Below are 27,702 nucleotides of genomic sequence, written 5' to 3' on the forward strand. Positions count from 1 at the left end.
CACCTCTCAGCGAGATAATATAGGAGCTTTTTATAGAATTATTTCTTTACTAAAGAGAAAGCTGTTTAGCTGCGCCGCTCACTGACCTTCAATTTCACACATACACTGCATTTACATTTTAGTCATGTGGCAGATGCTCCGTACAAAGAGATTCATACTGTACGGTGTGCACATATTCCAAGGAGGCAGATACAAACATAATAAAAGACAGGAAGAGAGCTGAGCAGAAGTAATAGCTGCCACAGAGAGAAATGAGAGAGCAGGCTGCTGTTCAGGTTGTAAAATATTTCTCACATGGGCTTATAAGGCTGCAATTAATTATTGCTTTCATTGTTAATTAATCTATGGATTATTATTTCAATTACCTCATTACAATTTTAGTTTATAAAATGTTAATAAATATGCGTATTGCAAGTTTCCAGAGGCTATGGTGGCATCTTTGCTTGTTTTGTCTGAACAGGTTCAACATCTCAAATGGATTGAATTCACAATGATGTAAAACACAATAAAGGTAACAATAACTTACAGATGAGTAGCTGGAACCAGCTATTGTTTAGCATTTTTGCTCTACTTGAAATTATAAACTTCTAAAAATTGTTCTTGCTAAACCATGTTGGACTAATCATTTTGGTACTGAGGTTTTTTTTTTTTGCTTTTTACTTGTGATATATTACACACTTTCACCAGATTTTATTTTTTCAAACAAAGCAATCTGAGAAGAAGAAAACACTCTTTGGTTTGTTCAAACTCTCTGACTTGTTATTACGGAGCCAAAAGCCAAAAGACGGTTGGGAACCGTTGCTTCACAGTCCAGTAGAAGGCCTCTCTTTAATATTTTAAACTAATGGTCAGGATGCACACATATGCACATGTTCCTTCAGGTGACCAGATGGTGACTAACCTCACTCCAGACCAGCATGGTTCCGAAGATGACCTGCAGGCCGTCAAAGAAGTTGTCCCCGATGATGATGACTGTAGCGCCCCCTGTGGTCCAGCCTTCACTGGGGCTGATGGCTTTGATGCTGGGGGTTGCTGCAAGATTCACAGACAAAATAGATTAGATGTTAACTGACCTAATGACAGCCCATAAAGGTCTTCGCTATTGGCACCATGTACAGTCCAATTTTCTTCTTTCACACACACACACTCACAGACACACACACATCACCTCTCTCCTCTCTCCCAAGGGTCGGGGCCGAGCGAGGAATACTAATCAGAGTGATTATACGCACCCCGTTATTAAACATCACCCCTGCCCTGTGTGTGAGGGCAGCGGCAGTGCGCTTGTTTTATGACACGTGGCAAAGCGTGCGGGCGTGTAAATGTCAGGTGTGCTGAGTGTCTGATCAAAGGCCACGCGACCGGGGAGCAGAGCAGAGCCAACAGTAGCTCTGCCCTCTGAATACGCCGCCTTCATTAAGCAAACACTTAGCTCTTGCTCAGCTGTCTGTTTCATATATCAGCGCCCAGCCACTGAGGACATGGCCACACAGGCTCAGCTCCTGCTTTGGTGTATTTGCAATATGTTTTGTTTTGTAAGCTCTCTGTGTTTTCTCTTAAAGCATATTCTTTATATCTTATCGGACAAAGTACATGGAATAACAACAGTAAACCACATTTTCAATAACTGGTATTCAATGTGCTTTTTGACCTTATCTGCTGGTATTATGGACTTGAAGATTACTGGATGTGATTGAAGAAAAGAACAGCATTGGGAAAATACATGTTTATACAAGCTAAATCTCCTCTCCTTAACAGATATGCAGCTTGTCAGACATGCTGTAATTCTGTAAAGCGGCATAATCCACTTTAGACTAGGCTGACTTTTTTCCCTGCAGCCTAGCCTTTGCTCTTTGCCTGACTCCCTGTTCTGTTGATCCTCCCCAACAAGCTGGAATGATATTTAGCCCCCCGATACGCCTGCAGAGATCAACGTTCACTGAGCAGCAATCTGTGGCCGTAATCATGGCCTAAGATGCCTCCTTTTCACAGCCGCTGATATTATGTGCGCTCCATGTGTATGTGTGGATGTGTGTGTGTGTGTGTGTCTGTGTGTGTGTGTGTGTGTGTGGATTAACCAGATGGTGGAACGTGAATCCATGTGATAGGATTATACTTTGGGGTGTTCCTCACTGCCATCTGTTCAACTCTATGCACTGCTCATCTATTACCGCCTGAAATGGGCCCCCAAAGTTGTGTATCCTGCACACAAACTCAACACACACTAGAAAGAGAAGGGGAGAGGGGGAAAAAAAAGAAAAAAAAGAAGAAACTTCTGTCTTCCTTCCTATCATTTCATCCTTTTTTTTACACCATCATACACTTTTACCCCTTCCTCTCATCGCGCCTACATCTCTCCAACCCCCCCTACCCCTATCTTGTTCTTTCGCTCCTGTTGTTCCTCCTTCTAACCCCCCCTCATCAGGAGAATAGAAAATCAGAGAAGAGGAAATTCCCAAACAAATCTCTCTGACACAGGGAACATCTGCTAGTGTACTGCGAGTGCTCTTCTTTCTGTGTAAGATCCAAGTCTCGCTGACGTCTCCAATATGTCTCGTCTTTGTGAACTTTTCTAATCGTCTGTGAGACCAGTCGCAGGGACAAGTGGTCCACCTACCTCTGGAGAATAGACATTAGAAAGACTTAACCATAACATTCAATCTTAATGCAATCTACTGTAGGCCATCATGTAAATCCCTTCTTAGTTTTTTGTCATTATCATCCCTGAGGTTGACTTTCCTCAAAGAAAAAAAATATGTTTCTCTTATTCAATGTCTGGGAAATCGAAATGAGAAAATAACTGGATTAGGGACTTGGGAATCAGTGCGGGCTCCTAAATCATGTGCACATGTCATTATGAAGTATTAAAGGTTTGGGTCTGACTGTGCATGCGGGGGTGTGTACGTGTGTGTGCATGGGCTTTTTTGTGTGCGTGCATGGGTGTGTTTGAAAACCTGAGGGATGGGGAGTGATGGAGGGCTGGCGGATAAAAGCAGGTCTCCGAGGAAATAAAGCCAGTGTTGGCTTTAAGCAGAACAGACCTCATAAGACACATAGTGCTTATGCGAGGCAGAGTAGAAGGCCCAGAGGCAGAGACCTGAGGGGAGCAAGCCACAAGGGAGAGACAAGAGACTCACTAGCTACCACTCTCTCCTCTCTAAGCGTGAGTTAGAAACCCTACAAGAGAGGAAAGTGAGAATCCGGGAGGAAGCAGGAGAGAGATAAGAAAGAAAGCAAGAGAGCAGGTTTGAGAGGGATAGAGTGGAGACAGAGAGGGGTTGAGTGCAGAGCCAGACGGGGGGGGGGGGAGGGGAGGGGGAGCTGAACAGACAGAAAGAAAGTGAGGTAGACAAAGAAAAGCTAGGACAGAGACAGAGTCTGGGTATTTTGTTCTTGCTTTTAATACCATGTTCCAGGTAGGACGGAGTTCCTTCCGAGGGGTCCAGCCTTCGAGCTCGGCGCCCGTGTTTGGAGTTGTTGTGCACGAACATGTTGTCGGACACGGCCAGGACGTGACCCTCCACGCTCACCGTAGTCGACACAACCACCTGAGAGAGTGAGAGACGGACAGGAAACCATGGAACTGAGAACGATCAAAACTATCAGCGACAATAAATCTCACGTTGATATAGGATCTCACTACAACGTGCGGCAGTGGTGTGTGCTGTTGTGCTAAGTTATGAACAGATTCTCTGTTGGTTCATCACTACAGGTGTCCCCTTTGTCATTTGATCCGTTATTATCATCGATTACAGCTGCTTTAAATAAGGGTAAATTAAATGTATTGATACTTTTTTTTCTTTTTGGAGCTAAAGTTCAATTTATTTTCATGCATAAATGTTCTAGAAGAAAACTTGTGGCATGTGTGTAACCTGGCTGCTCTGTTGCTTCCAGCGGTACAGTGCACTGTTGAGACCATGTCGGCTAGAGTGGGGTAGTTTGTAACTTTGTCAAAGCCCTTGGTTAAATGTTGTGGGGTGGATAGTCCAGGGGCAGGGAGGTTATGCTGTTGTCATGGTTGGTGCCTTGCAGTCCCATCAAGTTGTGGCATTTTCCACTTCAAAACAGTGGAAGAGTGCAGAGTTACGTCGGTCCATCACATCCTGTATGCATGCAGACAGCGGCGTCTCACCTGAAAACGCCTCATGTCTCGAGGGTTCCCTGCGTTCTTCAGGCAGTTCTGGTTACACTTCAGGAAGAACTTGAGGAAGAACCTGCATATGCATAAAGAGAGAGAAACAGAGAGAAAACAGATGAGCCACTGAGAGAACATCTGTCTGTCAACGAAAGCACAGTGTAAGCCACTTTAATAAAACACAAAACACAAATAAAACAAATAAAACAGCCGTGGCAGACAAGGCTCATACACCATCCCGCCCTCATCCATCAGTTGTTTATGACAAAGGCAGTTTTCTATGTAAAAACAGCTCCGGGATATTGAGTAAGATGCTACCTTGTATATCCATCTCTGAGCTGCTGTCACACCTTGCCATAAACTCACCGGGGCAGACGCAGCCGCCCCCCACCCCCCACACCCCAACCACACCCCCCCTCACCACCTCAGCTGCAGAGCCGTGTGACGGAGGTTGTGCTGTAGCTACTATGCAGCACAGTGTTGCCATTCCTGCTTCTCTCAATCTCAGTGTGAGAGACCACATCAACAGCACCTGCCATGCATTATTAATAGGCTGAGATGGCAAGTATGGCTACCCACATCAATACTTAATGAGGGAGGGAGGGTCGGAGGAGTAAAGGGGGGAGTGTGTGTGTGTGTGTGTGTGTGTGTGTGTGTATGGGGGGGGGGGCAACGGAGGCCTGAAAACCAGAAAGGGGACGTCTGACAATATATTCCCTAGCCCCACCCCAAGGCGGAAACCTGACAACTTCTTCTTTAACTGAAACTACAGCACTGTACATCCCTCCACTCTCCCTTCTGCATTGTCTGTCTCTCTGAAAAAAAAAAGAAAAAACTATATCAAATGAACCGCGAAAATAAACAGCGCCGTGTACGAATAAACAGGAACCCTCAAAAGGGGGAAAATAAAACTACAACATTTCCCGTCCCCCTCCTCCTCCTCCTCCTCCTCCTCCTCCCTTTGAGGTAGCTCAAAGAAGTGCTGACAGCTGAAACTGCTTACAATACAGATCTCCAGCAGCCAGAGAGAGAATCACTCCTTTGCTCAGCTTTTCTTTCATATGTCTTATTTTCTCCCCTCTGTTCATTTGTTATGGCGAGGATTCTGCACTGGGCAGCGCGTTTGGAGCCAACTGCCTTAGATATAATCATGCACGAGCGAACGTATGACACACACACACACACACACACACACATAGAGACATGTCAAGAGAAACACAGTAAGCAGCACCGTGCCTTGGACAATTGCTTCATCGAGAAGAAAAAAAAACAAGAGCGCAAAAGAAGATAAATGGACAGACCAGAGTTCTGGCTCATTTCAAGGGCCAGCCTACTGCTGTGCGCATTACAAGCATCTGATGTAACACAAGAACTCGTGAATTTATCCTTGACAACTTTTAAATGCATGACAGCTGGTTAGTGGTAGACGCACTTCTTCAACTAGAGAAGAAAAAGCCTCTTATGATCTGAATAACAAACTGTCTTTCTCTGGTGCTTTTTTTTTTTTTTTATTTCTTTCAGCTTTGTTTGTGTTCTGATTTACAATCTCGCCGACGCAAGACGCTAAATCTGAGTGAGAAGGGGTGAGAAGGGGAGGAAAGGCAAAAGGGGGGGGGGGAGGTAGAAAGTGATGGGAGAAGGTGATAGAAAGATAGACAGAAAGACGAGGTGGAGAGTATGTGGAATCTGAAAGGAGAGACAGACCACCCTCCTGTATATTTTAGAAGCTGTAGGCCAATATCTCAATAATTCATGAAGAAGAGAGATGGAGGTTTTTCTTTTCTTTTTTTTTCTTCTTTTTTTTTTTACAGTGGCTGTTGGACCCCACAGGCTGAGGGTCTCCCAACTTTCTTATCTCCTCGAGGTCAAAGAGCAACCTTGCAGACAGCTGTGGACTACATCCACTTGTCCAACATACTCCACCTTCCTCACTGCACCTCCTGTTTAATTCATCAACTCTGCTCTTTCCCCAGCTGTCCTTCTCCTTCTCCCTCTGAGGTATTCACGATGGACGGATGATGGATAAATGGAAGGAGGAAAGTTAGGGTCACCAGAGTCAGGGGTGACCAAATGAGAAGGTTAAATATTGGAGTTGGGAGAAGGAGACAGGAGGAGGGAAAAGTGAGACGGTGCTGAGATACTTGAGTGACCAAAAAAAAAAGAATAAGAGGAGAGAAAGTCAGCATGCCTCATTCGCTGTGCCATATGTCAGCGTGTCCCCTCGATCTCCTGCACGCGTGGATCACCTGATTCATTATTTACATGACTTAAGGTGTCTGGAGTCAGCCGCATGGAAACATTACAAAACTGCAGCATGTTGATTCCTTGGTGCTCTATCTCATCTCCCCGGGAGCTGGGGGACAGGAATCATTTCACACATTTACATGGCTCAACAGAGTGTGGGTGTTTGGTGGTGGTGGTGTGTGTGTGTGTGTGTGTGTGTGTGTGTGTGTGTGTGTGTGTGTATGTGTGTGTGTGTGTGGGGGGGGGGATAAAGAGCAGTGCGTGTTGATATGCAATAGCAAAGAGATTACCATAAGGATTTATGGATAATCTGATTGACAGCTGACCGGTAAATATGGACAGGAAGCTGACGATAGCCTGTAATTCTCTTATTTGGTAGGTTCAGTTCTCTGTTATCATGTTTACTTCACCCTTTTATCAATACAGAAGCAAATCTAATCTTTTTTTTTTGTCCGATACACCCCCACCTCCCTGTCAGAGGAGCTCTTTTAACTCTTTATGCACTACCTTGAGCTAAATATTTAAACCGTTTATCCTTTACTTTTCACTATTTTTACCTCTCACCTAACCTGCCAACTAGTTTTCATGCAACCTTAACGACAACATTTGGCTTCCAGTTTAGTGTGAGGTGTGTATTGGGCAGTGTACTGGTTATTGTGACAAAAAAAATTACTAAAAACCTGCAGCACACCAATTTGTAATCCTGTTTGGATGTCAATCATGATTTCCCCCCTAATTTATTCCCTAATTTTCTCCCTATTTGCTTCCGAAACATAAATATGTTGATATATACAGTATATATATCCTATATTAGCTACTCCACAGTCGTTTACCCCCTTGACACAGTGGTTGCAGTATAAGTACCCCTGGTAGGGAATCACTGATCTATCCACTGGCACAAATATTCGGCTCAATCCATCTTTTAAAGGGCAGAGCAGAAAATTCTGAACGAAATCAGAGATCATTTTTGTTGCCAGTGCAATATTTCATCGGTTCCCATTATGAGTTGATGACCGTATGATCGTTGTCGTAGCTACCACTGAGGACACCAAGGTGAAGTCGGTATATCATCTGGTAGTTTAGGGATTTTGACATCCTAAAGACCAATTGTTTACATTCTACAGTTGCATATATAAAGCCACAATCTTTTTAAGGCTGATTGTGGCTTTTTTTTGTTACTTTTTCAACAATGTGAGTATGTGAAACAGCCCTTCCATCATTATGCAGATTAGGAGATAAAATGTACAGATATAGATTGTTGAGAGTTAAATTAATGAGTTAAATGTGAAAGAAACAGCTAAGAGGCCGTTTTGTGTTTATTCACACATTTATCTGTTGAGCGTTTAGACTCCTCACCTCAAGGATTTTTAATTTTCCTGGCTCAAAACCTGCATGTGGTCTTTCAAAATACAGATAATGATACAAAAATCTAAGTGTATCTCATCTCCAAGCATCAATTTTCAGTCAATAGACAATATTACCTCCTGCATTGATTCTTGCTTTGATTATTGCCTCCTCTACCTTTTTTGTATTTGAGTCTCTCGCTGGTTTCAAGCTGTTTTACTGTGCAGACTCTGCGGCTACAAATATTACCAGTGCAAATTGCTGCACCGACCGGATTAAATGAAATAAAACCATTTCGCTCTCACGTAATTACCCCCAAATCCAGGAATGGCTGTGGAAGTGAATTTGTGTAAATAACTGCTTGGCCTCTTGAAGCCTCATGGCATAAATTTGCAACAGCGAAAACGAAGAAATAAACACATGCAGCCGGTCGCCGTAGTAATTTAATGATCTCACACTTTCATCATATCGTAACGGGCATTATTTGTCACTTTGGAGCAATTAAACACAAAATCACCCCCTGCCCATAAAAAACAAAACAAGGAAAGCAATTATAACACAACTTTTAAGTAATCCCTGTAGCATCTAAATATTATTACTGTAGTGATAAAGATTGTCTAAGCGATTAGCTAACAGCATGGAAGCCTCCGAGGGACAATTCTGTTATATTTTCTAATAATTTTCCTACATTAGCCACAAATGAGGTAAAGAGTTGTTTTCCTTGTCAAATTTAACATGGATAACTTTAGAACTGTGCGGTTTTATCGTCCTCAGTGGTTCTAGTTTATTCATCTTTTCAGCCTTTTGTTACACACTGCGCTATACATCTTTGTGCCTCATTTCTTTATTCTTTGCCCCTCCTCTTTCTGCTCTCTCTGTTTTGTTCTGATGCCGACACGCTGTAAAAATGGCTGTGGGTGATGCCATAACTCAGCCTTCCCCTCTCCCTCTCCCTCCATCCATTCCTGCCGTACAGATCATCTCAGGAAGAAAAGCACTGTGTCTGGCTCCTAATATGCTTCATGAGGTGTGTAATTCACTGTGCTCCAGAGGGGAGCCATTTGTCTCGGGGGTTAACTAAGTGACACAACAGCACTTCCCCATGCCTGTTACCACCGTGGGACATGCTGAACTAATCTAGGCAGGTAGAAGGATGGAGGATCCTGCACTTTAGCAATTAAGCATTAAGATTTGTTCGGGAAATCGATCCTAATGAAGTCAGAGACAAGTTCAAATTAAGTGTAAATATTTGTAAGCAAATATAATGTTACAGCACACAAAAAGGAGTGATAAATAGGAGGCTAAACTAAAAGTGAAGTCTGGCTTTCTCAGAGAATCAAATATCTTCCTCAAACCCTGTTTTGTGTATTTTCTTTTCCTCCCCTTGTGTTTCATTTCTCGTTTTCTTCCTCCTCTCTGCAACTCTTTCTTTCACTTTTTCCGCCATGCATCACTGACACTTCAACCAGGAGCCTGACTGGCTTGTTTTCGCAGTGACCTGTCTCCCTGCCTGCAGTATATGTTTAAGCGTGGAAGAATACACACACATACACACACACGCACACATACACACACTAATTTAGGGAGATTTATGAGGGGGGCCTTGCACCAGGAGCCATGCAGGCTGACCCCAGGGGTGTAGGGGGGCACTGGGTGGGGGAGGGGGCCAGGCTCCACAGGGGGGGACATTAATAATCCAGAACCAGGTCTGTCTGTGGGACTGGCCCTGGGCTTCGGACACCAGGCTGTAACAGTGGCCCAGTTTAGCTATACTGGGAGAGAAACATCCAGTTCCACTAATACCAGATCCACGGAAAGAAACCTCGACTAAAAAAAAAGACAAAACATAAAAGAAAACATGAACAATCACATATTGAACACACAGGAACATGGGGGGCAGATGACAAAAACAGAGCCCATCATACACACACGCACCCACTTCCCTCCATTCCTCAGGAGTGCTACTAAAGTAGCGGCGAGCACCTCTATATTGCCCTCATGTCTATCTTAAGTATCATGATTTATTCAAATAGAACATCTCACTGCGCTGAAAAATTCATTTCCAGCTCGCTCTGTGCATCGTCCCATCCTCCAGCTCGTCTGTATCTGCTCAATGTGTGTGCATGTCATGTCAGCTGGATTTGCCCCGTCTTTAAATATTTCTCAGAACAAATGGACCCAGGAGGAGGGAGACGGTGGGTCAGGGGGAAGCCGCGCTGTGGCTTCGCCGCTCAGGGAGAGGCCCCACTTGGGAGAGATCGCTCCTCGCTTCCCCTCGGAGCCCGAGCTCCGGTCTCAGCTTGGGGACAGAAGTCCCAGAGACACTTAACCAATTGTGTTTCATCCATTTCATCCAAAAAGGATCATTCAAAATTCAACTGAGACATCGTGCGGGGAGCATTGAAAGACAGGCAATGAGATCTCTGCTGCTCTGGAACAGCGTTGGAAGAAGGAGTAGCTGGGTTCAACAACTTGTAGCCTGATAACATCGGTACCTGTGGCCTGGCTTTGCACCAGAGCACCGGGGAAAAATGCAACCAAATAAACATCTGTGCATGCGTGTGTGTTTGTGTGTGGGAGCCTGTGTGTGTATCAAAGCCATGATGAATAAGAGGCTGTCTGGGTGATGGACAAGCTTGGCAGGCGGTGCTGATTGAAACACTTCCTCTGTCAGGCCTGGCCCATTAATCTGATGGAGACAGAGACAAAGAGAGCGAGGGAAGGAGAGGGAGAGAGGGAGAGAGAGAGAGAGAGAGAGGCTCCAGGCCCTCAAACCATTGGATTAATGAAGGGTCCTGGTCCCTCTCACCTCAGCGCTGTCCTGCCACGCTGGGACGCTCTGCTACCCTGTCCAGCCCAAACCCTGCCCTCGTGGGACTGACCAGTGAATAATGGGCCTGTCATCAGCCTGGGTAGACGCCGCCGCACAGCCGAAGGGTGTGTGTGACCGTGTGTGTGTGTTTGTAACTGTGTGCTTATGCCTGCCCGCGTGCCTCCCTGTGCAGTCATTTACCCTAAATGTTCTCCTCTCTACCTTAGTTGAAGACTGATGTATTCATATTGAATAGTGTTGATTTAAGCACATGTTAAACTTAATGCATAATGCATCGACTATATATAGCTTGATAAAGAGCATTGTGTCAACCCGGGACCAGCCCCATACATTGTGGGGATGAATGTGCCGCTTGCAAAAGTTCTTTCTTTTTGTTCCATTTAAGCACCGTATTAAATCATAACTATGACTGTGAGTGTACACAGGCTCAAGGTTATGTTTCTAAATGCAGCAGGATCAGAAATCAGAAACTTAATTAGTGTGCTGTGTTTGTTCTCGGGTAAAAAGTTGTTCCCTACAATGGGTCTTGAGGGAGGAATATGGAAGCAGAGAGTGGGAGAGACCAAGAAAATGTGAGACAGAGAGAGTGTGTGTGTGTTTGACAAGGGAAAGACAGAGGGAGACTGATACTGAACAGAGATGTATGGCTTCCTGCCGTGTGTGTGTGAGCATGTGAGTGTGAGTGTGAGTGTGTGTGTGTGTGCGTGTGTGTGTGTGTGTGTGTGTGTGTGTGTGTGTGTGTGCGCGTGCACATGTGCACGTGTGTTTTGGCCTTGCATCCCTCTGTGTTTATCAAACATATTACAGCTCCTTCTAGATTCCTCACCTGCACACCCCCAGCCTGCTACATATGGCCCACCAATCACAAAATAAGGAATCATGCATACATTAGCATAGCTAATGGCCTACCCTCTCCATTTAATATGCAAATTTCCTGAAACATTACTGAATGCCGTCTGTTCTAAATGAATAAATTTGAATCGCAATTAGAATAATCCTTTATAATTAATGAAAACTGTCAATTTTGGTTCATAAGTAATTTGATTAAAGTGGTGATGGGACACTTATGAAGTTCATCGGGCTGCAAGGAGTGTGAACACACACTTGCACGCATGCAAGCAAACACACACACAAGCTGCATGACGACCAACAGCAGGGCCGAGGCTGCATTATTGATGAAGATGATTAATAAACTTATGAAAGTGGTTGTCACACATGCCAGACCCCTTTTTTTTCCACTACCCAACACAACTTCTTTCTACTCCTTTACCACCGTGGAGAAACAACAGATCAATCACGCCTTTCTGCCACCTGACAGAGAGGGAAAAGTGAGGGAGTGATTGAAAAGGTTTCCCGGCCTCATGGTGCTGTGTCAGTGGCCTGTCTGTCCGGTGGGAGACACTGATGGACTGTCGAGAGCAGAGAGAGCGCCGCACGCACACACACACACACACACACACACACACACACACACACACACACACACACACACACACACACACACACACACGCCAAGTCATTACAGGGGGCTGAAACGCTTCTCTGTTGTTTCTCACAGGAGGACGGGGCAGCGCTGCTGTTTGTATATAATAACATGTTATGAGGAGCTCATAGTTAAAGAAGACAGAGGCCGGTTTGCAACTGTGCATCAACATCCCCTTCTTCACCATTAACTCTCTCATGCTGTGCTGTGCTGCTACTGAAGCGTATAATGGTGTCACTTAAATTAGGGTCACTCAACTGTGGGAAATTGTGTATCGGTTCCCCTTGTACGGTATGTATGTGAACGTGAGCGTGCTGGTGTTTGTGCGACGGCTCGAACATGAATGTGTGTGTGTGTGTGAGAGTGTGTGTTTGCATGGCTTCAACCCAATAATAATGGTCCAGATAGTGTAGAGCCTCGCAGACTAATTAGCCAAATCACTGAGAAAATAGCAGCTTGCTAATTAATGGGTATTATGGCATTTCAGAAGTCACTGCTCTAATTGGGAGGGAACTGAGCCTCGCATTTCCATACTGCAGTAATACCAGCTTTATCCGTCCGTCTATCTGTCCGTCTGTCTACCTACTTGACATGCTTGCTTTTAAACACAATCCTCCACAGGCACGCAGGGAAAATAATTATCCTGCGTGAGCTCATATTTTCAAACATACACACAGCTATGTACAGGATGTGAACACACTAGTTTTGCATGTAAAGAAAAGTATTTTAACCACAAGGAGACAGGAATCACAAGACAAAACATTTCTCTGACCTCTGACCCATTATCTTTAATATTTATTCAAATTGAATAGCTTTATATTGCTGTGAGAGGGAAACCTGCCTGATGCAAGTGAATTGGTGAGTAATATAATCCCTCTGAATAATTCTCCCTCTTATTTTGTGTGTGTGTGTGGGTGTATCTCCAACCAGCCCTCATCTGGTACACAACGCGTACATGCATATCCCCTATAGATTCCTCTTAACCCTATCAGACGGTGGGACAATCAAAATAGATTTGCATTCAAATGCCACATGCTCGGTATCAAATATCAAATCAAGCTGGAGTCACTGAGACAGACAGACAGTCACCTCCTCCCTGCTTCCTCCACCTCCCCTCCCACACCACCTCCTCCTTTCTCCTCTCAGGGTCCCAGGGACTCCCATTCTCCCCCGGATCGAGGAGTGACAGGCTGTGGCCGGGGCTTGATTGACAGCCTGTTGATGCTTCTCTTTCCACCACACACAGACCCACACACACACACACACACACAAACACACAGTCCTCTCCTTCTACATACACTCCGCATAAACCACCTCCCCCTGCTCCTGCACTGGTCTGGGTGTCTGTGATAGCCCCTGGGCTAGTGCCCCGCAGGCTGCACAGCACTATACATACAAATCACAGTATGTCAGGCTTGTGAATGGGCCCATTTTGACTTTGTCCTTGTAAAGTCAGGCCCCCCTTGAAGCAGGCTGGATCTGTATCCTGCTTCTTTTTTTTTTTTTTTTACTTTCCCTCTCATTCTTATATGCACACACAGGCAAATGCATGATGGGACTTACACAACGGGACAAGTAGTTGTACTATGCACACACATAAACACACGTGCGCAGAAACACACTGGAAAAATGGCAGATTTAAATGCAGTGCTAATGGGCAGCACCTCACAGGAGCAGGGCATAAATACATCAACAACAACACAACCGCATAGACCGGGTCCAAACACACCATTACAGCCAAGACCTGAGGCCTAATCTCACACACTCAGCTAGTACACCTGGTTAATGTTAAGAGGGCAGTTATAGTCAATTACATTCCCATATAACGCATAAACCTCCACCCTGCCTGTGTCGGGAGAGTAATTGAAAACAGGCGCAGAACGCAACGGGGTCCAGGCAAAAAGTCAACTTCCCACCCCTGACTTTCCCATTCACTATATGCGCTGTCCTCCCGTTCCATATTCTGGTGTCCTGGGGGTAAATGTAAAGGGGGGGGGGGCGGTGTGGGGTTGCCATTTGGATATAAGGCAGTGAAAGAGCAGGAGGATATGGAGTCATATGAGGTACCGGAGAGGAAGACAAAAGGAGTGGGAAGAGGGAGATGGGGAGGGCTTTGTCTCCCAGGTGAGGTCCAGGGGTAGTTTAGGGTCAGGGTGAGAGGGTGGCGGACTGGTGGTGGATAGGGTGGGGTGGGGAGTTGGGGGGGTGGCGGGAGTGGGAGGTGGTGGGGTAGGATGTGGTGGGGGGGTAGTGGTTGTAAGTAGGAGTTTGAGACTGACAGGTGACATTACCCTGCGTCATGGCTGGTGGGACAGAGGGACAGAGGGCGCGATGGTTATCCAAGCAGAGAAATGTCACCGTCCAGACACCGCTGTGACACACACACACACACACACACACACACACACACACACACACACACACACACACACACACAAACAAGAACTGCACAGACACACACACACACACACAAGAGCTGCACAGACACAACACACACCACACACACACACACACACACACACACACACACACACACACACAGACACACACACACACACAAGCACACAAAGATCCAGGACAAAGGAGTCTGGAGTCTTTGAGAGTGGAAAAGGCTGGCTACAGTGGGCAGAGATGAAGAGATTACATCCTCTCCATTTAAAAAAGGAGGAGATGAGAATAAAGAGACAAAGCACAAGAAAAGGCTAAGAGTCACTGACTATACTATTACGAGTCAACAACCTTGCATTTATTCATATTGTCTGCTTTCTAAACATAAGCCTCCTCTCATGAAGTTGGTCCTTTCCTCACATTTGTCCCTTTTCCAATCCGCTCGCTGCCGTTTTCATTAAAGCCTAACCTAATTTTTGGCAAAGCTTATAAAATGTCCATATTGCTGCTCATTCGACCCCATTGATTTAGTGTTTGGTTAAATATTCAGGACTGTGGATGCAATTAACATGCTGTTAATGAATAATTGATCGCATCTTAAGCGGCCATAAAACTCATGCATATTAATTATTGAAACAGGAAATATGAAAAAAAAAAAACAACCTTCCTTGTTTTGCCTCAATCAACCTTCTTTCATTTTGTTTCTTTAGTCAGGAAGGCATGTTGAGAGTATTCGAGGGGGAAAAGTGCAGCTTTTGAGAGTGTGTGTGCGTGTGTATGTGTGTGTGCGTGTGTATGTGTGTGTGTGTGTATGTGTGTGTGTGTGTGTGCGTGTGTGGAAAGGAGGCAGGCAGAAAGTGCTATGAACACTATGCAAATGCCTCCCATAAACACTGCTTTAACAGCTCTTATATGCATTTAGCTGCCTTTTGAGTACATCCATTTTGCTCATACATACATCCCCAGGTGTGTGTCTGTCTGTGTGTGTCGTAGCTACAGCTCGGTATGATGTGGAGTACAGCGCGGGTGAGCGTTGTGTTGTGACAGCCTCATGTGTGACAGAGGTAGTAGCTGCCTGTTTTGAGAGGCAAGTGTTTACCAGGAGCGAACACAACAAAAAACAAATCTAGCGAACACGGGAGGCTTGTCAGCGCGACACCGGAGATCAGTCAGCCAACGATAAGCTTCCCTCTCCCACTGTGTCTCAACTGGTGTATGGTTATAGGCTGATGTTGCCCCTGGCACCTCCCTGGGCCCTGGTGTGTGGAGAACAATGGTGTAGAGAGTGAGCTGGGGGTGGGAGTCAGCCTGAATGTGCCTCGCATTAATGCTGTGGTGCACCTGTGGTCAGGTGAATATTCAACTGTGTGCGTGCGTGCGTGTATGTGTGTGTGTGTGTGTGTATGCATGAGAGCAAAACTGTGTGTCTGTGCACAGTTTGGGGGGTTAAATTCATTATCCCTACATCCTGCACTCCTAAACCACTCTAAAATGTCTTGACATGAAAAACACATCCCAGAAGCAGCCGCACACTTCAGGAAAACACCAATTTACATCGTCGCTTGTTATTTATTTAGCACACAAAAAGCTCTTGGAGGTGTGTATGTGTGTGTGTTACCCCCATCTATCTCCCTCTCCGGAACCTGACTAACTACTCGGTGATGTTTGTGCCTCGGAGCTAAAAGTGACAAGCCGTCAATTGTGTTCCAATATTAACCCCCTCTCAATGTCTGCGTGCCCGTCTTCTTCTCTGTGATGTTGGCCTGATCAAAGAAGCAGCACTTTGGTAAAAATAACCAGGGAGAGTGAGATGGAGGACACCATGCTGCTTACAGACTGATGAACGACGGCCAGTCTTTCAGCAAAACACAGTTCCCCTGTTCTTTTCTCTTTTCTTTGTCTCTCCTCCTCAGTCTTTCTCATTATCTCCTTCTTTCTCTCTCTTGAAGAGGAAACATGAGGAGTTGGCTGAGCATGATTCAGTATCTTGTGTACACAGCCAGGCGGTAAGTAGTAGTTCATGGAGTGTACAGTATACAACTTTATTGGAAGGAAGAGGCTATATGCTGAAGCTTTTTATTTGGAGAGGAAGACGGCGCTTGCCAACATTTTTTCCCCCCTATTTGGTCCCTACTATCCTGAAGAGCGAATGAAAAAGGGCTGGGCAGGGGATAAAAGAGAGAAGCAGACCACCGGAGAGACAGAATATGATAGAAAGATGCCCCGTGTCTGTGTTTCATCTTATCTTAGTAGGTTCACCTAGCGGTGAGATTCCTCAAACGCACCTTCAGTCATCATCAAGTGGGGGGGGGGACGGAGAGAGAGAAAGATAAGAGAAAAGGTAGGTACACACACACACACACACACACACACACGAAGAGAGAGAGCGAGAGAGAGAAAGAGAGAGAGATGGGAGGTGGATCTCTGTGGCTAATTCTCTGGGTGTGGGAAAGCAGAGCACCTAACACAGGTTGGCCTGGTTTCAGTAATGAGTTTGATTCTTCTCTCTGCCTCCTCAGTCTCACTGGGGACCAAGACTGCATAATAACATCCTGCACAACAGCACACACGACTCACCACACACACACACACACACCACACACACACACACACACACACACACACACACACAAACAGGTCTATGGGGAGCTAATTATTCTCACCTGTGTTAATTATTGCTGTAAGCCAATCAGCGGACTCTGTGCTAATTAGGCAGTGTTAGGTCTGATTAGTGTTTTGCAGCAGGCCCACTCAAACTGTTATCTACCATACTAGTCCCCTCAGGCGAGAGAGGAGAGAGGAGAACAGGTGGATGCTTGCCCGGTGTGTGTGTGTGTGTGTGTGTGTGTGTGTGTGTGTGTGTGTGTGTGTGTGTGTGTGAGAGAGAGTGTGTGTATGTGTGTGTCTGTGTGTGTCCTCATGCTTAATAATAAATAACTGAAGGACAGCCTAAATTCACAATTAAACAAAATCTAATCAGTTTCTTTCCGAATCAAACTTCCATTAAACAAAACAACACATGCCATCAATTCACCCAGTCTGTACCCCCTGAGTTAATTGGCCCTGGTTTGGGGTCATTTCTTTTATCTGGACACACAGCCCCTGTGCCCTTTTAGTTAATGAGGGCTGATCCAGGATCAGTTATGTCACTAATGGCTCCTTTTTGCCAGGATAACCCCTCGGATTGATCCACACATCACACATGCAACCCCCGTCCTGACCCAAGAGTGCTATCTGTGTGTGAGTGTGTGTGTCAGAGATGCTCAAAAACCAAAGAAAGGCAGGGAAGAAGGGAGTGGTAAAAGAGCAAATGGAGAGTCTATGGACGATCTCCCAAATGAGAAGAATGAAAAGAAAAATGGGAGAGAAAAGATGAGGAAGAGTAGGGAGAAAGAAGGAGAAGGAGGCTGGAGGAAACCTTCCTCTTATGACACGATTGATTTTCTTTCAGAGGCTTGAGCCTGTCACTACTGAACACTTGGTCCCCCACTCTGCCACACACACACACACACACACACACAAACTCTGTGCCCTGACCTCCACGTGTGCCTGCTGGTCCATACTGGGTCTAATGACACCAGGGCCTCCCACAGATCAATACTAAGCTGTCACTCAGCTGGCAAGCATGCACACACACACACACACACACACACACACACACACACACACACACACACACACACACACATACAAGCAAGGCAGGGTATGCGTTTGCACATTTGTGTATGCTGGGAGCAATGTTTTCTACAACCTCAGCAGATGCCCTCATTCTCCCCCTCCGCCCACATCCCCCTCTACACACACACATGCACACGCACACGCACGCACGCACACACACACACACACACACACACACACACACACACACACACACACACACACACTCACACACACACACACTGGACCAAAGCCATATTCACTCTTCTCAGCCGTTTTCTCACCCTCCTGCTCCTTCACACTGAGAGTCTGCGTCCTGATGTAATATTGATGAGCGAGGATGGAGGCCCTATAAAAAGTGATAGGTCCTTGTGATTGTAAATTATAAATTGTTATTGATTTAATGTCAATGTCCGCATACAAATGCACACACACACACGCACGCACAACTACCAAAATAGACACAGGGGAGAAGGAGAAGAGTCATTTTTTTCCCTCCTCTTGACTAACTTATTCCACGTCATTCACCGCCATCTCTTCCTGTTTCTTTTCTTCTTTCCCTCCCCCTTTCCCTCCTTTCCTCACTCTCTCTCCTCCTCCTCAGCAATCTCAAGCACCCATCCGCCCCTCTCCATACACATCTCAAGTGCCACTTAGAAAACCAGACTCGGGCTTGAGCCAAACTCTCCTCTCAGTGGTTCAGTGTTTGTGCAACTGTCTGCATGTGTGACTTGTGGTGTCTTGGAGTCAAGATCACAAAGTGAAAAAAAAAAAAAAAAACAGAAGAAGAAGAAAAAAAAAAACAAACTCCCACATCATCATCACAGCCACACATTTTCTTTTAATTCTGGACAAACATGATAATTTATGTCCAAGTAAAAATCTGTTGATTGTGAAAAGCTCTGGCTAAAAACATTTGTTTTGTCTCTGTTAAATCACTAATTATAGCCTGGCACAACACAGGGCAGATGCAGGCTAATTCACCATTAGGCCGTTTGGTGTTTATTAAACTTTTATAATGTGATCACTCTGATAACGGCACAATTGTTTCCCTGGGCGTGTGTGATTATACTGTTGTACCCCTCTGTCCCCTTGTAATGGCTCCCACCGTGTGTGTGTGTGTGTGTGTGTGTGTGTGTGTGTCTGTGTCCGTATATGCGTGTGTGTGTGTGTGTGTGTCTTGGAGCTTGCGGAGCAGTGTTTTCCATTTCTCATTAGAGTGGCACAGACTCCTGCTGCAGGGTCAATGGAGGGGGGAGAGGGAGTGTGAATGTGTGTGTGTGTGTGTGCGTGTGTGTGTATGAGTGTATGTGTGTGTGTGTGTGTATCTGTTTGAAGGGGAGTGGGGTGGTAATGAGCGCAGGAACATAATACTACGGCGTCCATTAATGCTCTGAGGCAGTGACATTAGGCATACTTAACTAATAGAGCCAGTCTCTGCAATTACCCACTGTTATCTCTGCAGCTTTAGAGGGGAACCGGCTTTAATAAATGTTTGTAGTAATGTGATAAATGCCAGGTTTGCTCATTTGTAATCTACACTGCGGGACAAGGGGAAGCGGGTGGATCTAATTGTTTTCCTCCGGATTCGAGAATGTGGTTGAGTTCAGAGAAGTCCTCTGTAGACAAAAAAAAAAAGAAAAAAAAAAAGAAGCGTCTCTCCTTTTCAGAAAATTTTCCTCCAGGTACATCTCGCTCTCTCTCTTTTGCTGTTGTCTGTCTATCTATCCCTCTAAGTCTTCTCGCTCAGTGGGGTACTGTTACACCTGTCCTCCTGTCAAACAGAGAAAAGCAGCCCATACCCGACGCTCACCATCATGTCTCTGCCTCCTCTTTTTCCTCTCCTCTCATCTCTCTTTCATCCCGGCCCACATCAGAGGCACGGCCGTGATTGTGTGTGTAAACATCTTGTCATGCTAACACGGGCGTCATGACAGAACAGAGATGCGCTTCATTAACGTTGCACTTGCAAGTTTGTCTTTGTGTTTGAATGTGTGTGTGTGTTTGTGTGTGTGTGAGTGTGTGAGTGTCTGGGCTATATGTCTGTCTATAAGCGTGTGTGTGTGTGTGTGTGTGTAAAAGGGTGCATCTTACATTTTCTAGGGTCGCTGGCAGACACACGGAGGAGATGGATAAACTCAGAGACAAAATTTAAGATGGAACATCAGACACAATCGTGCAAAAGCAAAGTTAGCACCTTCTCCATGTTAGTTTCACTCAAACGCTCCTGCGAACACCTCGCTGAATATCTACCAAAACTGTCAATTACCAACCAAGTAATCACTTGTTACAGAAAGTGCACCAACAGTTTCTTCTCCTTGAACACCCTCACAGTTTTGGCAGTAAATCTTCTCTGTTTGTGTGAAGACAATAGCCAGAGGAAGAGAGAGAGGGAGTGGTGTAGCGAGAGAAAAAAGAGGGTACAGGAGGGAGGCAGAGGAGAAAGCTGCGCTGTTAATTGTTTTCCAGAAAAAGGTTGCGAAGGTCTGCGCGTTTGAACTGAATGTCACCTCATGTAAATCACAGCTCCTGTGTTGGAGAAACCAATAACCGGGATAATTAGCGTGACTTGAGATCGAGGAAGAACGCGCTGCCGAGGAAGAGCGTTCAAACGTGGGGAAGATTCCAAGTGTGATTAACCAAAAAAAAAAAAAAAAAGCCTTCAGAGTTAAATCTGGAATTTCGAGTGGGAGGACCAAAGAAAAAGACACATAGACAGAGGGGCAGAGACACAGACGAAGAGAGAAGCAGAAGAAGAGGAGGAAGAAGGAGAAGAAGAAGAAGAAGAAGAGAGACACATGGATGGAGAAAATCAGAGACACAAACACAGAAGTAAAGAAAACGAGTGAACATTCCTCTCAGCGAGGTCAAGCCACTCGGCAAACAAACAAACAGCGTTAGCAGCACACACACAAAGGGGGTGAGGCGGTGTAAAACAACAAAGTGTCTCAGTCGATTGCCTACGCCTTACTTTGTCTCCCCTCATCACTTACATAAACACAAACAAAGGCCTTTAAATTCAGCTCAGCTTTTTGAAGTGGAACTGTGACATGTGCTTGGGTCTCATTTGTTGATGATTAATGCAAAGTAAAAAGAATATATTAGGAATGTAAGAATATATCATCCCTTTGATCGAACAGTTCTGTTGACCATAATTGTCTGCATGTTGACGTCCCTGCTTTACGTTTAATTACGGCAGAGATACTTCCTTGAAGACTTCCTTTTGTCTCTTAATGTTACAGCTGGAATTAGTCAAGCTCAGTGTCACAATATTCATATATAAGAACGGATATGAAAAGGTTGAACTTGGAAGTGATGATATGGTTACTGATAGTACAACAGTAATAACTATACAGGTGCCAGATTACAGTAGAAGTGTTTTCTTTTGTTTGTTTTTAAAGAAAATAATTCATCCTGCAGTAAAAAAAGCTACATCTCACATAAAATAATCAGAATATTTTAAAAGGATCATTCCTACGTTGCAGAGTCCCACCACCACTATCACACTACATATCTCTCCCTCCCTGTCTCCACCAGTGTGGAGCAGGTTTTCCTTCCATTGTGGCGTGTGAAACTGAGAGCGCCGATCACAGCGCCTGGCCAGCGATCCATTCTTCCTGGACAGATTGATGGAAAACAATCAGCAGACTATACATCTTGCTCGGGCACAGCGGGTCATCAGCACTCATCCTGGACACCTGGACTTACATCCTGGGCTACAGCGCTGAGGTAAAGTGCCAGAAGAGGTTCTGGGAGGGAAACTGACTGATAGGAAGTGAGACGCCAGGTTGGGGGGTATGGGGCTGGCATGAAGCATACTGTCTGCGTTCTCACTTAGCAGAAATAATCAGTAAACAATGAATCATCAGTGAGGGCTGAGATCAGGGCGGCTGGAAGCTATACTGCTCGATGACACACTGGCTCAGCCTGCTGGGAGAGGAAGCCTGAGTATCCTTCACTGAGAGAGGAGCTGGTGTGTCTATTCAATTACGAGCAGCAACACAGGGAGCCGTGTAGCACATTGGCTGTGAGAGAGCACTTAGTGGGCCTTGCACTAGACTGTCCACACACATCAGAGCATTGAGAAAACAAAGCCCTTGCTCCTGCCACACACACACATAACCATGCATGTCCAAATGTATAGCATCACACCGAGAGGCGCACACTCGCGCTCTTCACGCCTCATTTGAAAAGCAAATTGAGCGCATCTTCTAGGGCGAGTCACGGACTAAATCCTGGAAAACGTTACTCTTTCCTCACTTGCAGCACCACCACACACACACACACACTCGTTCACACGTCATACATGGGACCTTTCATATGGTAAATATATCTTCTATTCTATTTCGCTCCCCTTCTATCTCTATCTCTCTGTCCTGCAATTTCCAACACCAAAAATGTCTTAAATAGCTCTCAGAGAAGTAGGACGCTACTCATTTGGGTCAGCTCTGGCCGGCCAAAACCCTTCAATTCTGGGACAGAACAAACACTGACACAAAGGCGGAGGGAACGGCCAAGGAGAGTGGCCAGGTCAAGCAGGGAATGTCAAGCAGTAATGACAAAGCAGTTTACGGAGAAAATAGAGCTACAACTGTGCTATTTACAGTAGCTCCAGCCAAAAAAAAAAAATCTCCCCATGTCATGAAACCCAGAACGTTTCACTGTAATGACATTTGTAAATTGCAGTTTATATGCCCTAATAAACTGATTGCTACCTGCATTCAGCTGGGGAGCATTATCTTAACTACCTATAAAGTGTGATAGCAGCTCTGTTTTAGTTTATTGGGGGAAAGAATTAAAACACTATGTAATACACACACAAAGTTGAGCGTTAAAAATACTTATTTCCAGTGTGTTCCTCATTGTTTCCTCACCATAAAATAAATAAAAAAACAGCTTGTGTTAATGTGATATTTCATATTGGTATAAACAAACACAGGTATACTCTGGGAATGATGTGTGTGTGTGTTTTTTTTGTCGCGGGGTGTTCACAAATGAAAGCGAGCCAGTAGTTGGGGGGTGAGAGTGCTGAAGGTCTGGATGAGAGAGAAAGAGGCAGCGCTGTTTTAGAGGCTCCTCGACCTCCAAACTCCCTGCTGTCAATCAGCGCAGCCGTCCGTCCCCTGGGGCCACGCTTTCCTCCAACCCTGGGGGGGGGGGGGGCCCCCCCCGGGGGCCCCGCTTTCCCCCACCCCGGGGGGGGGGGGGGGACCACCGCAGGGAAAAAAAAGAACACAACCAAACAGATGCAGAGAGCTGCGGGTCAATGTGTGAGTGTGTATATGTGTGTGCGTGCAATATTTTTGCACGCCTGTGGATTCTCAGGCCTGCGCATGCATGCGTCTGCATATGTATTTGTGTATTGTGTACAAGTTTATCTGAGGATGAGAGCTGCATCTGTGCCTGTGCGTGTGCGTGTGCGTGTGTGTGTGTGTGTGTGTGTGTGTGTGTGTTCTTGTGTGAGTGTGACGCAGATTTGTGAGGCAGCCAGCACCTGAGGGAGGGGAGTTCTGCCTGCATATCGATGAGCCAGCAACTCTGCCTTTTTGCCCCTGAGCCCTGCACAAACACCACAACCATCTCAGGGCCAGTCCTTTTCAAAGCCTCCCATAACATCTGATGCAGCTGTCCCCCCCTAGGACTGCAGAAAAAGAAACAGCACATCAATGGGAGAATACACCTTCTAAAAGAACATCACGGCACAATCTGAGAAGATCTCTCCTCCCCTAAAGACAAACACCAAAACAAGCTCCAGGAAGACCTTGAGTCAAAAAGGTGCAGAGGAGCTACCGTAATCCACCAATATGAGTGACACTGTTGCTCTCTGGGTCTTGTGACTCTGTTTGTAGCTTCTATTTGTCTTGGAGGTAAATGTCAGGCGAGAGATAAGTGGTCAGAGACACAGCAGAAAACCAACTGTGAGAAAGAAAAGTGGTGTAGAAGGGAAAAACAATGACAATCCTGCATCAGATACAGCATCACCGAGATGTGGAAAAGAGTAAGCAAATAATGACGACCTCAATATTTAAATACCAGCTGATCAGGGCAGATTACAGTCAGAAGAATGTAGGGTAGCTGTGCTGTGAGTGTGTTTTCACCTTCTCACTAACACAGTCATGGATATGAAAGTGAAACTACACTGAGGGGACGCAAGGCGCTGCCAGTAAACCGCATTAGCATCAAATGCAAATGAGAAGGGGGCTAATGGCTGGACAGGTGCAGACTGGGCCTCTAAATGACACACACACATACATGTTTGCAGTCACACACACACACACACACAAGCACGTACACACACACACACACACACACACACACACACACACACACACAAATGAGATAGATGAATTAAACATGGGTGGGCTCGGCTTGGGGGGCTGGCAGGGCTGACATAAAGTCAATGACATACATTATTCACTAGCGCACGTTAGCCCAGCCAAGACAACACATGACCTCTCACCCCAGGAAGTGCATCTAAACATAACAACCAAAACAATGACGGGGTTCCCCACTAGAGAGGGAGACAAAGAGGGAGAGAGTGACAAACAAACAGTACATTAGCTGGGAAAATGCAATAATCCTCAAAACACTGCAGCTGGCGAAGTTTATTTGTTCTTTCCAGATGTGTCAGGTGACCTGGACGAACACCAAACCAGGTGCAGACAAGAAGCAGCCGAGAGGCGAACCAAAACCATTTAATGTGTCTCTGGTCCAGGACTCCTAACTACCCACCGCGAGGCTGAGACTCGGTCTGTTCCACTGGCTCACAGAACAGGAAACTGTCGGCCATGACATCATCCTCCCCGGGAGGAGCACTTCCTGCCCGACATTCTTCACTCAAGACACACACACACTCGCCAGGAAATGGCCTCTATCAACACACACACACTCCTGGGGAAATAACCAGCATCGACGCGGATACACAAGCATGGACACGCATGCAAGGAAATGGGCCACATCAACAGCGGGCTGCAAGGAGTGTGTGCAAACGCAAACACACACAAGCACACACTCAAAAACAGCAATAAACCTGAAATAACATTGTGCGTAAACTTGACACCCCTCACCCCACCCCTCCCCACACTGTGACTGGAAATGGGGATCATGGGATATGCAGGGCTATCCAGTGGATCCTTATCTCTGGTCACAGAGAGTTTCTCTCCCTCCTCCAGAGAGGCTCTCCCTGCCTAGGGGACACCCTGTGGCGGGCCTGGGGGAGCTGGACGGGCAAGAAAGGGGCCACAGGACACAGGTGGCAGTAGGACACATGGGGCCGGAGGGACAGTCATACTCCCAAAGCGGGTAGGATTGAGAGATTAGTCCACAATTATATGGAAGTCAATTAACAACAACAGTTCTGTGAGGAGATACATTTAAGAGAAGCTATTCATAGAGACAGCGGGTGAGAGGGAAATGTGTTTGTGATTTGAGGCCCATCGAGGCGCATGATAGACTGACTGGCAGTGGCTGCATATGATTAACCCCATGCTAACCAGGAGTGATGGAGAGCGATGGAAGTGGAGGTGGAGGTGGGGGGGGGGGGTTAAGGGTTCCCCTCATATTATCCTGCCTCTGTAAGAGGCTAAAGTGGACCACACATGTTTCCCTGGGGAAGACACAGAGAGGCACACAGGAGCCTCTCACCTTTCTGCTGCTTCCCCTGCCTAGTGTCAAGCACAGACGCAACATGTCACGTCTCTCTGAATTTCCGTGGACTCACCACATTGGAGGTTAAATCCATAAAATACGGCAGGAATTGCCTTCATCTTCAGCGCGGACTGATTCAGATCAGATGGACTTAGAAACTTATCTAAGACAGAGAGAGATGACAACACGCCTCAGCCAAATAGTCCTAAACCAATACAGCCAGAAAGCAGGACAGATTGTGTAGGATGTTTCTTTCAACTTCAGTAAAAGTAATGTTAAAGTGCTTTTTGCTACCATAGCCTAAACAAATGCTTCATAATTAAAATCTAATCCACATCGCTCCTTGTAGACACTTTAAAGCCCAAACACATTCTCTCTTTTCAACAGGAGGCGATGTGCAGAGACGAGCGAGAGAGATTCTCCCGGTGAGCGAGTACAGTACCTAGAGCGCTGCCGATCCACACTGTACCAGATTTGTTCTCCTAACAATCAAATAAGTTTCTCATTAGCTGACTTTATTTTTCCTCATTCCTGCGGTTTTGCTGCAGTGGCCTGTTTCTCCCATCTTAACGAGAGAGAGCTAATTAGGCAATCAGACCCATTACTCTTCCAGAAGAGTTAGAGCTAGCCCAGCTAATTAGGGCTGTAAAATCTAATCATCTCTGTGAAACAGCAGAGGGCTAACGAGCCCTTATTTAACGAACTAAATAACTTCAAGGGTGGAGAGGGGCTGCTGATGGTATTTCTTTATGAATTTGAAGGAGGGGAACTCATGGTAATTGAGTCAGTTTCACCCTCACAGTTGTTTGTTTGTTTATGAATCTCTGATTATTACAACTGCCAAGAATATATTGGTACTAAATGAGCAAACGTATAAACCCTCCTCTCCCCCTTCTTTAAAACAAGCTACCAACCCCCCCACCCACGGGGGTGGGGGGTGGGTGGGGGGGTTTGGTAGCTTGTTTTAAAGAAGGGGAGAGGAGGGTTTTATACGTTTGCTCATTTAGTACCAATATATTCTTGGCAGTGTAATAATCAGAGATTCATAAACAAACAAACAACTGTGAGGGTGAAACTGACTCATTACCATGAGTTCCCCCTCCTTCAAATTCATAAAGAAATACATCAGCAGCCCCTCTCCCACCTTGAAGTTATTTAGTTCGTTAAATAAGGGCTCGTTAGCCTCTGCTGTTTCACCAGAGATGATTTAGATTTTACAGCCCTAATTAGCTGGGCTAGCTCTAAACTCTTCTGGAAGAGTAATGGGTCTGATTGCCTAATTAGCTCTCTCTCGTTAGATGGGAGAAACAGGCCACTGCAGCAAAACCGCAGGAATGAGGAAAAATAAGTCAGCTTAATGAGAAACTTATTTGATTGTTAGGAGAAACAAATCTGGTAAGAGTGTGGATCGGCAGCGCTCTAGGTACTTGTACTCGCTCACCGGGAGAATCTCTCTCGCTCGTCTCTGCACATCGCCTCCTGTTGAAAAGAGAGAATGTGTTTGGCTTAAGTGTCTACAAGGAGCGATGTGGATTAGATTTTAATTATGAAGCATTTGTTTAGGCTATGGTAGCAAAAAGCACTTTAACATAATTACTTTTACTGAAGTTGAAAGAAACATCTACACAATCTGTCCTGCTTTCTGGCTGTATTGGTTTAGGACTATTTGGCTGAGGGTGTTGTCATCTCTCTCTGTCTTAGATAAGTTTCTAAGTCCATCTGATCTGAATCAGTCCGCGCTGAAGATGAAGGCAATTCCTGCGTTATTTTATGGATTTAAACCTCCAATGTGGTGAGTCCACGGAAATTCAGAAAGAAGTGACATGTTGCGTCTGTGCTTGACATAGGCAGGGGAAGCAGCAGAAAGGTAGAGGCTACCTGTGTGCCTCTCTTGTCTTCCAGGGAAACATGTGTGGTTCCAAGCTTTAGGCCTCTTACAGAAGGCTAGGATAATATGAGGGGACCTTAAAA

The 27,702-nt window shown here is 45.6% G+C and overlaps 1 protein-coding gene across 3 annotated transcripts in view; it reads right to left on the bottom strand.

Annotated features, from left to right (window-relative positions):
- LOC111226626 (transcription factor COE1-like) overlaps positions 1 to 27,702 on the bottom strand; it is a 55,044-nt gene that overhangs the window by 19,309 nt on the left and 8,033 nt on the right. For all 3 annotated transcript variants that reach the window (XM_022751879.1, XM_022751878.1, XM_022751877.1), the window contains exons 7-9: positions 4,133 to 4,214; positions 3,407 to 3,548; positions 902 to 1,032 (exon numbers count right to left, since the gene is read on the bottom strand). In XM_022751879.1, the coding sequence (XP_022607600.1) occupies positions 902 to 1,032; positions 3,407 to 3,548; positions 4,133 to 4,214 (355 nt within the window). The remainder of the gene's footprint in view (positions 1 to 901; positions 1,033 to 3,406; positions 3,549 to 4,132; positions 4,215 to 27,702) is intronic.

The sequence above is a fragment of the Seriola dumerili genome, unplaced genomic scaffold (assembly GCF_002260705.1).
Source record: "Seriola dumerili isolate Sdu_G_001 unplaced genomic scaffold, Sdu_1.0 BDQW01000161.1, whole genome shotgun sequence".
In the NCBI taxonomy this organism is placed as follows: domain Eukaryota; kingdom Metazoa; phylum Chordata; class Actinopteri; order Carangiformes; family Carangidae; genus Seriola; species Seriola dumerili.